The 17,020-nt window shown below is 39.6% G+C and overlaps 1 protein-coding gene across 4 annotated transcripts in view; it reads right to left on the bottom strand.

The window, feature by feature from the left end:
- Positions 1–117: 117 nt before the first annotated feature.
- The window catches only part of ptprk (protein tyrosine phosphatase receptor type K), a 110,446-nt gene continuing 93,543 nt past the window's right edge, over positions 118–17,020 (bottom strand). For 2 of the 4 annotated variants that reach the window (XM_034135507.1, XM_034135508.1), the window contains 15 exons: positions 14,149–14,336; positions 13,578–13,665; positions 13,277–13,353; positions 10,613–10,649; positions 10,398–10,495; positions 9,842–9,958; positions 9,563–9,717; positions 9,281–9,416; positions 8,341–8,490; positions 7,484–7,657; positions 5,634–5,765; positions 4,966–5,091; positions 4,629–4,792; positions 4,080–4,215; positions 118–3,012 (listed from right to left, as the gene is read on the bottom strand). In XM_034135507.1, coding sequence (XP_033991398.1) covers positions 2,959–3,012; positions 4,080–4,215; positions 4,629–4,792; positions 4,966–5,091; positions 5,634–5,765; positions 7,484–7,657; positions 8,341–8,490; positions 9,281–9,416; positions 9,563–9,717; positions 9,842–9,958; positions 10,398–10,495; positions 10,613–10,649; positions 13,277–13,353; positions 13,578–13,665; positions 14,149–14,336 — 1,832 coding nt within the window. In that variant the 3' untranslated portion in view covers positions 118–2,958. Of the gene's footprint in view, positions 3,013–4,079; positions 4,216–4,628; positions 4,793–4,965; positions 5,092–5,633; positions 5,766–7,483; positions 7,658–8,340; positions 8,491–9,280; positions 9,417–9,562; positions 9,718–9,841; positions 9,959–10,397; positions 10,496–10,612; positions 10,650–11,895; positions 11,914–13,207; positions 13,354–13,577; positions 13,678–14,148; positions 14,337–17,020 lie in introns of all 4 variants that reach the window. The other 2 variants (XM_034135505.1, XM_034135506.1) reach the window with 2 other exon arrangements.

Raw genomic sequence — 17,020 nt, 5'->3', positions numbered from 1 at the left:
CAGTATGAGAAAAATAAAGCACTTTTTGAACATTAAAGCACGTAAACATGGCACAGTCAGCACAATATAGAAAACAACATTATAATTGTAAGCTTACAACAGAACACTCTGCACACATTTTAATTAAAGAAGTGGTCTTTATTACAGCAAAGAAGCCAAACATTACAGACAAGAATAATTATGAATGGTGAATATCAATTACTCAGAATGGCCTCTCATTGGGACACCTGCTTCACTCTTCAGGGCCGTTACTTCAGATTTATTAAGGAAGAATTACAGGCATCTTAACAGGATTTGCTCCTTAGTTTTTCCCTTAAGTGTGTAGTCAAGAAGGTTGGTTTACATTTGTTTACTTCTATTGACATACTTGTATTTATTTTTCTGTCTCTGCATGCTGTAGAGAGGGCCATCCGTTTTGTAATCTCACTGTATTTACGTTGTGTTTTGGCCTCTCTCTCCTCTTTGGGTCAGACCAGAAATCTGCAGGGAAAAAAACCCTCAAAAAATTGATGTTCCACTAGCAGAATAAAGTTCTGTATTCAGTGGACGCTATAATGCTTTCTAAATAATATCTGTCAAAATTTGAAGTAGAGTCCTACAGGTGTACAATCTCTGACTTTGTATGTACAACAGAACCAATGTTCTGATCCATCACCTCTACTGTTCATCCGACAATAGAGCCTTTTAGAGTCCTCATGATAGCCTATTTACAATAACATCCGCAACAGTAGACCTGGGCTACTCTTGCTCCAACCAAGTGGGACCTCTGACGTTTTATGTACAATAAAGTTGTTTTTTTTCAGTTTGTGCACAACAGAAACACAACTGGTACTCAGTAAAGACTGTAAAGACTCAATAATTCATGAAGCATTCTGATGAATAAAACACTGAATCATGATCCAAAAGGTATTCAAAACATTGAGAATGCATTCAACGGAGCCTGGTTGCAATCTAAGATGTTGTTCAAATGCTAATTTCAACAAGGAAATTCAAATGATTAGGCACAATAAATGTTTTTGTTCCACAGTCCTGCATGTTTCACTCACTGAGCCTGTTTGCATCACTGAGCCGTGTGCATTCAGGGATACTGGTGAGCAGGATATGAGGATGAAGATAAACAGCTCATCCCCGCTAAGACGCTAAGAGGGATACAAGCTATTATCCAAAATACTCTGTGCATATCAATGCACTGATGTTCTACTGACCACAAACAGAGCAATGGGCTTTTACACAAATAAACCACAGTAACATCACAGAGTTTCATTTCGTGAAAACAAGACAATACTGAATTCCACCTAAATACTGAAAAACTACGTCTATTGCTTTAATATACAGCTTTGATCAGGGGTTCTTAAACGTTTCTTCATGGACTCAAATTGAGCAGATTTAGTATTTTTTACCTCAGGAATCAGGACCCATTATGGGCTCATTTAAATCCTACTCATACGTTAACCCTCCGAAGGAAACCCACTCATTTTGCGTCCCGAGCCACAGTTCAAGAAGCGCTGGTGGTAGAGTAAACATAGGATGAAGAATGATTGTTCTTACAAGCAATGCAAGTAAACAATAAATACAAACAATGTGCTTTATCCATATAGACATATTTACACAAAGTCTTTGGCTTTATGAATAAACATCAGCTACAAAAGAATAATAAAAAGTGTTGGCCGCCAGTGCACGAAACAAATGGAGCCTGGGGTCAGTTCACTTCCAATTCCATTCAAACCAGAAATGGAAACTGTAATTCAACGCTTCATGAAAGAGCGTTTATTCTCTGTGTCTAAGCCGCTTTTCTCCTTTCGTTTTTGAAATTAAATGTCCCATTTGTGACTTTGCTGAATTGAAAGTGCATTGGGCCCAGCCCTGAAACAAACATGAGTACGCTAATGTTATATGGTTGAAAAAAATCGTACAATTTAGGGTACAAAAAAGACTTCAAATCTACTATCCAGTAGATCAACAATGATGCAACAACTCAGTTCTGCAGTGACTGCAGAAAAACATAAACAATGATACATTTCACACTTTTTTTTTACGTATACACTTTAGCAAAAATCCTACATGTCACATTTTCAAGTTGCCACTTCATGATATTGTAAAAAGAAATTAAAAGCCTAATACTCCGCAGGTAAACTTTTCCGATTGTGTTTCATTGTCAGTCTTGTTCCTAAGATGCTACTTCATTTAATTAGCACACTTTCATTGACTTTAGGGTCTATGTTTTCTGACAATCTACTGTTCGTAAGCAATGGAAAATGGGTTTTAAGTGGCTTTTAAGTACTTTAATACGTAATAATGTTCTGTCTCAGTCAAATAAAATGAAGATGCTGCTGATTTATGGAGTAGAAAACAGAAGAGTGTGGCCAGGCTGTACCTTTACATTTCTTTTTCTTATAAAAGAGTACCGGCTGCAGATTAAACATCACCATGATGAGACGCACTGTTACTCTGAAATGAGCATGAGAGCAGGAATGAGGGGCCGCTGAAAACGTGCTGTTTTTTAAAAGCTGTGGTAGCAGCTTACAGGAGGCGAGGGAGACATCTGCAGTGCACATGGAGCTCTGCAGCTGAACAGCATGAGGCATCAAGTCCATGAGAGTGGGGCTGTGGTGAGAGGTTAAACATTTAAATGGGGCCCGAAACATACAGGGGCCCGCTGGCACTCAAAAAGCTGTACAATAAGCATGAAGAAGTAAAAGGAGTAACACCCCCGCCCCCCCCCCGCTCTGTTGCACTCCCAGCATCTCCTTCTGGTAAAAGTCTTCCCTTTGTTGGATACTTAACAAGAGGAATGGGTCTCGCTTGTTCCATCTGTAGGGACGGTGCTACAGAACGGCCCCCACAGAGGGGGGGGGGGGGGGGGGGGGGGGTGGGGTCGGGACCAAGCAAAAGCAAAGGATCAAACACACGGGAAGCGAAGAGATGCTCTTCTTCACCTCCTCCTCTTCGCTCCTCTGTTTAGGAGGACTCGATGAACTCCAGTGACAGGTCGTAGCAGAAGCGGTACTGCTCCTGTAGACAGACACAGAAACTGGACTTAATATCACATGTTCATATAAAGGGCCAATCTCTGACAAAGTCTAATGCTTTAGATTTTAATAAAACCAGACCAAACTTTTCTCTTTGGCAGGCTTAGACTTTTTTTTGCAAATGAAGGTTCCTAACTTGGTGAAATGATGTGGGAATATTTAACCCTTGTGTTGTGTTCGAAAGCTGTTACCGTTCATGGTGTTCGCGGGTACATTTTGACCCATGATTTATCTCAGTCCAAAAAATAATGACTACCATCCAATATTGTTTTAAATACATCATAACTAACTTATTATGCATTCATAACCGTACAATCCTGTTGTAATGTTATTGTATGGCCCCAAAAAACCTTACACCACATATTTAAGTAAAACATGTGATTCAATTCACTCATTATATTTGCTATAGTGAAGACAGTGGATCATTACGTTATCTGACTATAATAGACTAATATTAGAATACAATCTCCCCAAAAAAAGTTTTAAATTATTGTTACAGTGGATGAAGGGGGTGTGTCTAAAGTCAAAGAGGAATCTTGATTGGGCCAAATTTGACCTCGAGTCACCCACAGCAATTCTGCTGGGTCTCCCCAGACCCGAACACCAAATTATACACTTTTTTTTTTTTAAGAGACCTTCAGACTTGGCTAAAATGGTCAAAATCAGTTTTGTAGTGTTTATATAGCTGTTGTTGAGGATATCATGAAGCCTTGTTCAGAAAAAAAAAACTAGAGCGTAGTTATTATATCATTTTAACTTGAAACGGGTCACGGGAGACCCGAACACAACATAAGGGTTAAGTGGCAGCCATGATAAAAGCTTGTCATTTGCTTAAAGCTAAGGAAAGGTACTACTGTTATAAATAAAGGTGCTTTTTATAGAAATCTCTCTTGTAATGTGGTCGTATTTTTCATTAAGTCATTATGAATTCTCCTTCTCATCTTTCCTTGAACTCATGACGTCTTTGATCAGGGAAAGAGTGGGGAGGAAAAGACATGAGATATTTTTGACTTTCTGACCGCAGCCTGTGCGTCCTTCTCTCTGACTCACCGGAGTATCCACCATGTTGGGTTTGCTGTTCCTCAAGGTCTTCACGGCGTGGAACACATCCACCACACTCTGTCTCTTAGCCATCTCACACACAATGCTGCTGGCACAGAAAACTCCACTACGCCCACCTCCATTTCTGTAAATACACACACAAATATACATTATGCGTCACAAAATGCACAGTTTATTATTTCATGTAGGTTTGCTTCATTTTGGCAAACGGAACAAAACCAATCTTCCTTCTGTCAGTAAATATGGTGTTTCATCAGACAGTTTCATGAGTCATTGATATTTTCTATTTAATAATCACCAAATGATGCTGATAACTGACAAAAACTAGTTCTTATTAGCCAACTACTAGATGTAGTAATCCTTTTAGGCAACCTATTTCTGATCATACATATCTAGACTTTGACAAAATTACTTTTACTGGATAAACATCATGCTCTATTATTCCTTACAGGGCTGCTGATTGCTTTTCACAAACACCCTTTTGCTTTACAAATGCAGTGTTAAGTGTATGAGAGTGTGTTTTTGGTGAGAACTCACAGGCAGTGCACGATGGTCCTCCCCTCCCCCTCCTCCCCCTCACGCTGCCACTGGTCCACCTGCAGGATCAGTTTGAGGAAGGAGCGTTTGGAGGCGGGCACTTCTCTGTGTCCCGCCCACCCCAGGTACTGGAACTGACGCACCATCAGGTAGCCTTCCTGGGGCTGAGGGATCACACAACACACACATATTTAGACAAGTGTATTCTGTTATCCAGGACACTGTAGATATGAAGTAACACTGCTTCTGTTTGTTCGTACGCAAACAGTGTTTTTTGAAGGACTAGACTTTAAAGGAATGACATAAACGTATGGAAACACAGAATAAATGTACTGACCCTGGTGAGGTTGCAGACTCTGAACAGTCTACTGATAACGTCACAGTCCATGGAGCAGGACATACACTCCACCTGGACCGGGCCGTAGCGCAGCATGCCCTCCTCTGGCCAGTACTGAGGACAACCCTGAGCACAGACAGTCACAGCGTTAACGACATGAATAATAAGGCAGTTCTAATTGTGTGTAACAGACAGAGAAACAGCAATAAATGTGCAAAATTCAATATCAAAACCATGTTATTTCGGCCTTGGTGAGCAACAGACACTTTTCTTACGAATGTGGAAAGTACTGTGTTCAGTCTTTGGTGTGATGTTGATGTTGAGGCTAGACTAATTCTAAGCCAATATAAGCCTTTAATACAAATTCACGGGATAACCCTCTTGAGAATTATAAGGGTTTATTTTTGTTATTAGATACAGCCGAGTGCATAAATCATTCTAGTGTGGTATGATAGATATTTTACTTAGGATTGGCAAGCTTTTAAACATAAAAACACAATTCACTGTAGATAATGTAGACGGTATCTTGGTTAGTATTCGGGAGAAGTGTGTTAAAAGAATGGATTTATAAATCCAGGATGTCTCGGTAACGAAGATAAACAGCAACATACTTTTGACAATATACACTTTTTGAGATATGTTACTGAGGCAAATGAAGAGTGAATTACCTGAGCCAGGTCAATCTCATTCAGCATCACCAAACTGGTACATCCATAGTCGTAAACCAGACGCCAAAAGTCTTTGACAGAGTTCGGCAAAGGATGCTGGGTAACGATGAACGCAGCAGGCTGTCTGTAGCTCTGCAGGGAACAAACAACAGAAACACTTTTAAACCCAGCTGTATGAAGCGCCCTACATCCTTCACATCTCTTGTTTTATCACATCTTTCTGTCTCTCTCATACACACAGACATCAAAACACAAACACAGTGGGACGATTTGTGGGGCAGCAAGCAACACAGGTGATGTTTGGTCACATGATCATGCAGTGGGCCAATCAGACACGAGGGTGAGGAGCATGCATTAAATATACAAATACACTTCACGCATGGTACATCCACATATACTGTATATCTAATACAGGGCTGGGCGATATATAGAAATTCAAGTATCATGATATTTTTCATCAATTTCCTCACTGTTGCGACAATATTGTAGGATTAACTATTCGTGTTTTTACAAAGTATCACATCTTTGATAATGAATCATTGGTAATGTCCAATAACTACATGGGTGAAGGCAAAGAAAAAAAAACACTATTTCAGCCTCTTTTTCAAAAGGAAAAGATAACATTTATTCATATTAGAATACTATGACATCCGAAAAATAAGATGTCAAATCACAATATCTTAAATGTCAATGTACTGCCCAGCCCCAATCTAAAAGGGTCAGTTTACTTCATGTTCAGTAAAAGTTCATATCAAGAATATGAACTGAACTGAAGGTAAACTAAGCCCAACTGATTGTTAATGAATGTGCAGCCACATGTGTGACATGGTGTGAATGACGACTTGTAATCATGAGCAGGATCTAATGTGAGGGTAGAGGGGCGTGGGGGGGGTCAGGTTTAGGATTTACAGCGGGTGTAAATGGCTTTGCTAAACATGAACCTGGTGGCAGAACGACACTGAAGCCATGAAACAAATCCAGTATTGGAAATTTGAAGTGAAATCCCATTACCTGGAACTCCTCTGTGAGCTTGGTTAGAGAGAGGCCAAAGGTAAGTGACTAAACTTTCAATATAAACTTTAGTTTTACAGAAATTACAGTATTTTTGTCCTCCAACAGCTTTGTTGGAGAGAAGCCAAGTTTGTCTCCACATCATGCATTTTGTGTTTCAAACATTATTATAAACTCACATACTGATTCCCACCCCTTGCTATATTTCCTGCATAATCTAACAGACCTGCTAACATTTAATTCTAATGAGACCAGATATTGCCATCTTACCTAAAATGTCAACCTACTTAATGACTTTGTTATTCAAGTCATGGTACAACATGTTGACAACGTCCTGCAACAGGAGGCGGTTAAAGATTGGCTGGTGGACAGAGAAGCTAGCGGTCTTTTCAGAACCTGGATTTGTCTCTAGCCTTCTGCTGCTATTACCACAAACACAGCATCACACACCAACAGGGAGGGGAGTGTGTGTGTGTGTGTGTGTGTGTGTGTGTGTGTGTGTGTGTGTGTGTGTGTGTGTGTGTGTGTGTGTGTGTGTGTGTGTGTGTGTGTGTGTGTGTGTGTGTGTGTGTGTGAGCGTGTGTGATCTGTATAACCATGTGCATTAATATTAAAATGTTCCTCTTTATTACAATGTGTGTATAGGCTCTTACAAGTTACATTTTCAACAGTTTCATGATTGCAGTTTGGGACATCAAGCATTTTTACTTTTCCACATTCTAAACATTTAAATGGTGTTAAAAGCATCACACCTTAATGTCCCAAACTACTCCATCCTGATGTGTTGAAAATAACACAACCTGACTGTATGTGCATGTGAATTCCTTATACACACTTACATCCATCAGAGCAGCGTTGATGTAGTTGCTGCTTTCTCCGTCTATTGTGATGAGGAAGGGGAGGCATCTGTCAGGAGGAAGACCGTCCATGAAGCGGTTCTTTTCTTGGTTTCTAGGCAACAGTGCGATGCTGCAGTCTTCAGGCTGAGGCTGAGGAGTCACCGAGTTTAACGTCTGGACAAAAGAGATAAATATATAATGTGTAAGTCAGGGCATATCAGAGTATTATGTGCTGTCAATTCTTCCTGTGCAAAGTTAGTATTTTACACAATGGTTCCATTAAGATAGAAATACCAAAATGACAGAAATGTCAAACTAAACAGTAAAGGCAAAGACCATGTATGAGTTATATTCTTAAATATACATAGATATACTTTAAATAATTAAAAACGATCTCTGCAAACGTTTTCTGAGGAAATGTGTTCAACACGTTATGTCTCATTGATACACACATTGCATTTAGCTGAGGATCACTTAATATAAACAGAACATTTGTATACAATACATTGAAGTTTGAAGTTCAACCAAAAGGCTTTTTATACAAACAATTGGGGTTCACAGATAACATTACATTTTGAACATTTAAGAACAAAGTTGATTAGGAAGCCTATCATTTCATCAAGATGTAGCTTAATATATTCTGCTTAGACGCTGCATGATCAAGGGAAAATAACTGCTAGATCCTTTGTGGAAGCTTTTATGGTTTGCTAAATACTGAGCATGTGAGTGAACAGCAAAGAAGTGGATTATACTGCATTAAGACACTTCTACTGACATTTTGCCCCTGTTTTTGTTGGGAAAGAAACTACAGTGTCACTTTATTAGTTTATAAGGATAAAGATTGTATTTGGGTTTACCTGGAACTCATCCTTCAGATGTGACGAGTTGGTCTGCGAGTCGATGCGGATCAGCTCGTAGAAAGCAGCTTTGAACTCACAGACCGGTATGGCTGTTTCTCCACACAGACAAGCCTCCAGAATGGCATCATGGATGAATATGTACTGCTCCTGGAGACATAGAATTCAAGACATGCATGTTAATATATACTGTACATACTGTAAGCATCACTAATAGATTATAAACATTGGAAAACAATAAAAACACACACAAGGTGTCGCATGGAGAACACAAGCAGCTGTGATGGCACATGAAAGTGAGCATGCTGACAGTGAGTGAGTGAGGGAGATGGAGCCGTGAATGAGATGAGACGAAGAAGGTTGAATTTTGGTGAGTTCATCCACACATGGAATTGTGTTTTTGGTTCTTTCAAGCGGGTGACTGCAGCTTCAATTCAGTGATCAGACGGATTGAATTGAAGGCTGCTTTAGTGAAAGGATGACGTTCTTACAATGGATGACCGAATCTGCTACAAACCTATATTTCATACATTTTAAAAAGGTGCCCTCAAGATATAAGAAATTATCTTAATGATTTAATAAAGTATATGTAGATTGTGATCCCTACGCAGGGTTAGGATTTGAATCTTTTGATAGCTATGCCATTATTTATATTCATACTGTCTAGCACAATGTAATTCTTCATTACACCAGAGGATGGTGCCAGAGTACCATATCTTCAAATCCTTTATATTGAGTTTACCTTAGTCCAGGTGACGATAATATTCCTACCATATTCATTACATGGAATAGAATACATGTTATGTTTATTCAACGAGACTACATGTTTAATTACATGTCACCTCAGCCTGCACCATGCTGATGGCTGGGTCTTACAGTGGGGGTCCATTGAGTATTTTCTAAGATGTGGATGCAGATGGAGGATGGGTAATGCAGTCACCTCAGTCTGTACCATGTTGATCCTCCGAGAGCGGAGAGCCTTCACACAGTTGTAGATGTCCACCACTCCTTCTCTCTCCGCCATGTCCAGCATGATGTCAATGACGATGAAACAGCCTGTACGCCCTGCTCCGGCACTGCAGAGAGAAACACAGAGAGAAAGAAGTCAATAATTATGTCTGTCATTTCTTGCCAGATTAATTTGTGTATATTTAAGATCAGATGTTGCACAATAAAAAGTGTGTTAGCTCATATAAACAAAGGTCTGGATGTATTTATTTACCTGCAGTGGACCACAATGGGCCCAGCAGCGGGCGGATTGGAGATTTTAACTCTGCGGATGAAGGAAAGTAGTCCCGTGGCGTGATATGGAACTCCGTGATCCGGCCAGCCTGTGAAGTGGAACTGCTTGACTTCCCGCACCTCATTGAAACCACGCTGAGCAGAGACAAAACACATCTTTAGGTTACATTTCATTCATCTTTCTATGTGTCCTCATTGAATATAACTCAAACGACATAGAGGCATTATCCAAACTGTTATTTAAAAATACTTCACTCACCCTCTCCAGTGTAAATGTGCGAACCACATATTCAGCAAGAGGTTCAACCTCCACAAAGGTCACCTTGAAGTCTCCGTACACCTCAGCATCATCGGGCCAATACTTATAGCACTTAACCTGGTCAAAATGAACATTAAAGATCATTTCAAAAACAGTATCATGATTATAATACAAAACCAGTAAAACACCTGGGTGACAGATATAGCATCTTACATAATAAAACATAAACAACGTGTACTAATTCACCCCAAAAATAGTAAAACAGCAGCGAGAAAATGTCTACGACAGCTGATCCACATTTCTTCCATCAGTAAAGACTCAAAGGAAATGAACACTATCAAACAATAACATACTTGCAGAATATCCTTTTGGCACACATAAGCTACTGCAAAATACACGGTTCTGATCCATGATTAGAGACTTTCTATCTTTTATCTTGCTATCCCAATGTCAAAGGGTCCTGATTAATCCATATAAAGTCAAATGCACGTTACACATATTTAACAACAAGGAAAAATATCTGTGCAAAGTGCAACAGAGGAAAAGAGCAGCTCACCCTTCCAACCTCCACCAGATTGGTAACCATGACGATGCAGGCTGACTGTTCCTGCCACACCATCCTCCAGAAGTCATACACCGTCTCGTGAACAGGACCTACACACACACACATGCAAAGACACACACTCAGTGTTTAGTATGATAACTATGTAGGAATGTATGAAGTGTCTTATTGTCAAAAACAAAGGAAGAATGCATGAGGCAGTTTCTTACCCTGAGTTGCAATGTAGTGACTTGGTCTCTGGTAGCCCTGAAAATACAACACAACAACTCAATATCCAGAAAAAGTTCATGGATGATATCACTAATTATAACTGTAGGAATATTATTGAGCAGTTTATAGTAGGGTGAATACAAGTTATTTGATGATATACTGAATGGGATTGTCATTTATGAAACAAGTTGAGCAGCACAAGAGAATTAGAGAAGTTGGTAATCTCATCAAAGTGAAATACCTTTAGTCCTAATACTGCTACTGACTTTTCCCTATTATAAAAACAAAGCTGCAACATCAGATGAGTCTGAATTGTAACTGTCACTTTTATAACAACAAGTACAACGCTTAACTCACTGTTTAACTGTCTAAAATGATTGATATTGATGTATAAGACATTGCTCTCATTCTTTACTGTATTATGTTGACAGGAGAATCCCACAATGGGATTTTCAGGCAATTCTCCATTACAATCCCATGCAAATGTATTTAAAATATAGTGGAAAGAAAGAAAGAAAGAAACAAAAAAACAGTCAGGCACACAAATGTATGACATTGGCTTATTTCCTGATGGCAATACGACACAAATAATTACAACACTTAAAGGGGACCTATCATGCAAAATGCACTTTAGTACGTCTTTTATACATGAATATGTGTCCCCGGTGTTCCAGGGAACTCACCAAGTGTCAGAAAACACAACCCTCTCTATTTTCCTCCATACCCAAATCTCTAAAAAAGGGGCTGCAACGGATCTGATAAAAACTGATCCAGATTTGAACACTGTCCTGACGTCAGGACGGTGGCGCTACGGCTATTGGGCCAACTCCACCAATCAGGAGGAGACAGCCACGGCCATTGCCGTTCGAAAGCGCTGGAGACGCTGTAGTACATATGCCAGGCCTGTAGGTGGTGCTGTTCTCACTGAATCTGCCCTTGCAAAAACAGAGCTAAACATTTTCAAATTGAGCAAAATGAGGCATGGCTAAAATGCATGATCTGTTTGGTATTTTGAAAAAAAAAAAAGTATAAATATGCCTTATATAGGTATGGTCCTACACTATATTATTCAAATATAGCATGATAGGTCCACTTTAAGCTAATAGTACATAGTGGGATGTAAGGTGGACTGGTGGGAGGAGGCAGGATGGAGTGTCGAGGCCCCAGCAACTCAAAATATACGGACAACGTAACTCGATGCACGTGATGACGAGTGTTTAGAAAGGGCGTAAACATGTGAAGGTTGAGGCGCGAGAATGAAAGAGTCCACAGTGATACTTACATCCCTGTACAGCCAAATCTACAGCCCAAGCCACAGGCAGAAAGAACGAGTGAAGGAAGGAAGGAAAGAAAGAAAGAAAGAAAGCACAACAATGTCAGTGAGTGTCAATCAGAAAAAGAAAAGTTGCATTGATCAAAATGGTAGTTTGAATAGAACATGCAGAAATAAAAATGTTATCTTAAACCCAGAATTAGACTGAATAGAAAGGGCACTTCCTGATGTCATGTGATCTCCTCACTCTAAAACGCACAAGGAGCTTTCATCCCAAAGAAAGTTAGTTTACAAAAACATTTGAAAATGCATGACATCTAACCATAGTTACATATACAGAGATGAGATAGATACATCAGGAAGTGTCCACTCTATTCATCCTAACTCTAGATTCCTGTGGATGGTGGCATGCATGATTTTAATGGAGGTTTATGATAACATAGAAGAGCGTGCTATAAGCAGTATTAGCAAAACATAAAGTGCAGATGATTGTTGTAAAAGTGAAGAGGTGGAGATAAAAACAAAAGATGAATGGATGAGGAGATGTGTATTTAGTTATGGAATGATTGATGAACAGAAAGACAGGACGAGAGATACAATTAAGAACAACTTTAAAGATTTATGGACCGAAAGCTGAATGCTACGTCTTACAGGAGAAGTTATTGTTCACTGTCTTGTTGAGAGTTAGATGAGAAGATGGATACCACTCTCATGTCTGTACAATAAATAGGAAGCTAGCAGTAGAAGCCGGTTAGCTTAGATTAGTAGAAATACTTGTAATGGTGGAAACAGCTAGCCTAGCTCTAACCAAAAGTAAAAACAATGCCTTCTAACCCTTCAAAAGCTAATTAAAAAAACACATTGTATATCATTCATAAAATCTGTTTAAAAATGCTATTTCTTAAAAGGGCTTTATGTAACAAATGGAGTCTTTCTGATCTAAAGCTATTAACATTTAGTTAGAAAAAATTCTGCAAGTATATTAGCTATCAATAAGCAGAACCATTCTAAGTGCTATTGCATTTTTTGACCATGAGGGTCGGATTATAAAGGAATATTTCTCTTTGTATAGCACTCGTTATATGGTTTTTCCATTTCTGTAAAACCTGAGACCAACTACGTTCAAATTATGACTACATGGCAATTTAAAAAGACTGTAACAGGATACTATCATAAATTCAGAATGGATGCAGACATGAATACATGGATAGAGACAGGACGAATGTACTGTATGCATGACGTGTTTTCGGGGTGGCTGGATGCGTAAGATGGCACGATGGATGACTAGTAGACGCAATAAAGGTATAGAGGCCTGACATACGAGCGAGGGAGTGTGGTTTCGTTGGTTTCGTTGGGAGCCAATAGTAGCATTCGATGCGTTTCCACTTACATCGATGTAGTTGGCGTTGATGTAGTCGGAGGAGGGGTCGTCTTCTATGGGCTGGAGAATAACCCTTGAATGGTCATCTAAACAGACAGGAAACAATAAGAGAAACACAGACAAAGAAAGAGAGAAGCAAGAGGAAAGCAAAAAGGGAGAGAATATTTGTTTTAGGGCATTTAAGGGCAAAACGAACATGTATTTTGTGATTTGTTCTGTGTTTCTCACCCCCTTTTCCCCCTTTCTTGCTGCTGTAAAGCACATTGTAACATCTGTTGTGAACATACATTAATAACGGTTTTTTTCTTACATGCTATAATGTTCCCATAGCGGTTCTTGGTGCGGTTCTGATCCTTCTTGGCCACGTCCCAAGTGGCCGATTGGCCTTCGAAGAAGCTCTGTATCACCAACAACACGCAAAACAATTCAAAAGATATTACACGTCATGGATCCTAAACATTCCTACCGCCTGACTCTGAGCAGAAGAAAGTACTACAACGGCTTGATTGTAGGGATATACGAGTGGTGGTAATACAATTCTTATTAGATACATAAATAGAGGACATAAAAACAGGTTTGTAGCTCTTTGAATGTTTTGTCGATAAAGCGGAATATACTCTCAAATTAAAAGGCAATTCAACCCTAATAGTCATTTATCTTTTTAATGTAAAGCCAAAACATCAAATAAAGCATTGATTTTCATAATAAGCTTTTTTTGTTCTGTACATTTAAAATGTACTGCACTGTTAAGATTTTAGATCAATAATATCCGTGTCTAGGTTATACTTTTGGACCAACATTTGTATCAATAGTAATACCAACCAGGCATCTAAAATGACTGTTTTTGCAACTATAAAAAGTACTGTTCGTTATAGTCTTACTTCATACTCCTCCTTGAAGCCGTAGCTGTCGGAGGTCTTCATCAGGTTGATGTGCTGCAGCAGGTCGGCCACTCTGATGGCGGGGTGCAGCTGTCCCGTCTGATAGGGGGACTCGGTTCCTTCACAGTGATACCGAGGAACGTCCAGCAGCCGGCTGTTCTCCGCTGCAGAGGCACTGTGGTTCTCATCTGCAAGAAAACAGCAAAATCTGTCAATTCAAATGCAAATTATCCAAATTTTGAGATGCCTTCACTATGTTACACTGTCCAGGGTAGAAAAAACATGTAAAACAGACCCAATTGTTTCATTTCAGGTCTGAATCATGCAGTCAAATGAGTTTTGAGTCCGCACATCAACTTTTACAGAGAGAATAACATGTTTTATGCATAGAAACAACAAGCTGTTCGGTGAGGGTGCGGGAAGCACACACCCTCAAGCTATACTACATATTTGTTATGAGTTAAACTGCGCCAGCTTCCATCACTGCTCCACCTGGTGGATCGAGAAGCCATTGCAACTGGCTTACTTAATGAACCAAAGGGGCGCTGAATCATGAGTTGGGGATTTATTTACTGGAAAGGGCCTGATGGGGATGTAGTAGGGACACCGGGGTCTGTTAAGGTCCAACCAAGGAGGAAGCGCCCATAATGAATTGCTCTATCTGAAGATTGGATAACATTATGTACATTCACTGATAAGAACAGAAAAAAAAGGCCTCCTCTTCTCTCTATTTTCTTCTCTAACATGACAATAACTTTGCGTCCCTCACAAACCAGTTGCTGACATTCACCTTTTAACATGAGGAATACCAAACAAACCATTTGTTAATGTGTTTTCTCTCTCGATAACTCACCTGTGATTGGAACTACATGTCAAAGCAGCAGAAAAAGAGAGGAGGTAAATGGTTATAGTCAGACAGAACGATAGGAAGAGTTGTTAGGAGGAATCTAAATATGTAATGGGTAGTAAAACAATAGTAAAACGATTACACAAAATAATGGAGCATGGCAATTAAACAAACATCTTAAACGTCTTATCATAAAAGACACTAAACGGCAGACACTTAAACCTCAAATGAGCCAGAACTTCAACTGTAATGCCAAACAGTGGCTGCTATTTACATATATGTGACTTTATTTAGTAACTGCTTCAAATATATACCTCACTATATGATCGCAAGCTTTGCACACCTTCCATACTCATTGTAATAGTACAAAGTTCACCACAATATTATATGTTTAGGATATGGAGCTGTAATGTATATAAATCAAACAACACATTTAAAACCACGGATGAACAATGATCCTCTAAGACGTGCAGAAAGTCTGCAGGTTTAATACTTATTTGTGAGTATGGCATGATATAATTAACCTTTTGATGCATGTAAAGGTATTTCAAGTGAATGCAATTATGAGGTCAAATTGTTGCAAACTTCCAGGTGAGCGTTTCTGTGCTGCGGCGGATAATGTGAGTTGGCAGGATTAATGCGCAGACTGACAGGTTGTTTAATGGAGTAGCTCGGGGGTGCAGAAAAACCGACTGATTTCATCTTCACTGCTGTTTATTAACTGACACTGTTTATTTCATCCCACTGATGCTTCTCTCTGCTCCGAGGACATGTTAGCTCATTACTGATTGTTAAAGGTTTTCTGCGCTCTCGTCAGGCCAATTAACAGTAAACTTAACCCGACACTGCCTCCTATCCCTATCTTCGTGCTCCGTCTTCCCACTCTGTGATGTGATTGGCCAAGACAGATTGTAACTGCAGCCTTCACTCCAAATTAGATGCAATGGATCAGTTAATTAACACAAATTTGGTGGCGTTGTGTACTGTGGAGCCCTTAAGGGTATGTAAGAACTCTGCATCGTACTACAGTGTCAACACTAGACTAAACAAAAAATTAAACCTGTTGCAGTGCGACACTGGAGCTGGAGGAACATCGAACTTGGGACAAAAATACCGCTTTTACAATACAGACTGATGCATCAGTAACAAATGAAGCCTGGGGAATACCACAGATGGTAGATACTCAAGCAGACTTGCATAGAACACATTTCTGTCACACACAGAGGCCTGTAGGCACTAACTTATTCACTGTCACTTCATGTCACGGATTTAATCTGCAGCCGTTTTGCGATGGCATTGTGACAAATGATCTTCTTTCTCTCAAGCATCAGTTTCTGTCGTTTTCCGGGACAGGAAATGGCATGCTTTAAAACAACTCAAAACTGTGGAAATAATGAGGTCTCGAAGGGAGAATGACGGTAATTACTGTGAATATCAATAACTCTCAGTAGGAAACAGAAACCATGGCTGGGATCGGGAGTGATTGAACCAGAGGGAAACCAAGAACAACAGATGAAGGGCTTGGCTGCTGGAGCTTTTAGTACCGGCTATGTTTTACACAGGGAGTTGGCACCAGGTGGCAGAACAAAAAACAATGTCAACATACAGTTTTTTGCCATCATCAAATATTACTAAACCATTACATCCCCTTAGATGGCATGTAAAACAAATCTGTTTTTGCTTTAAAATTGTTCTTATTCTCCTACATTTTGTTAATTTCAGCCACTGCCTGTAGAATGTATTGATCTCCATCTGTGTTAATCCTAGAGATCTTAGCACTTCTAAAATATAGATTAGACGCAGCATTATGGTAGTTAAACGTCCATCAAGCCAAGCTATTCACCAACAAAAACGTACAAAACTTGACTGAGGTCAAAGAACATAAACTCAGGATGTAAGATAAAAAATATGACCATGTATGACATTTTAACTGGGTAATGACGGACAACACGGGGCTACACGCACAGGGGCTTTGAGATGGAGATGGGTGATCACTAAAGGGAGCTGGTGGTGAATGATTACATA

The sequence above is a fragment of the Trematomus bernacchii genome, unplaced genomic scaffold, assembly GCF_902827165.1.
Source record: "Trematomus bernacchii unplaced genomic scaffold, fTreBer1.1, whole genome shotgun sequence".
Classification (NCBI taxonomy): Eukaryota; Metazoa; Chordata; class Actinopteri; order Perciformes; family Nototheniidae; genus Trematomus; species Trematomus bernacchii.
The sequence above is the reverse complement of the archived record's forward strand: the minus strand, read 5'-3'. Positions and strand labels throughout refer to the sequence as shown.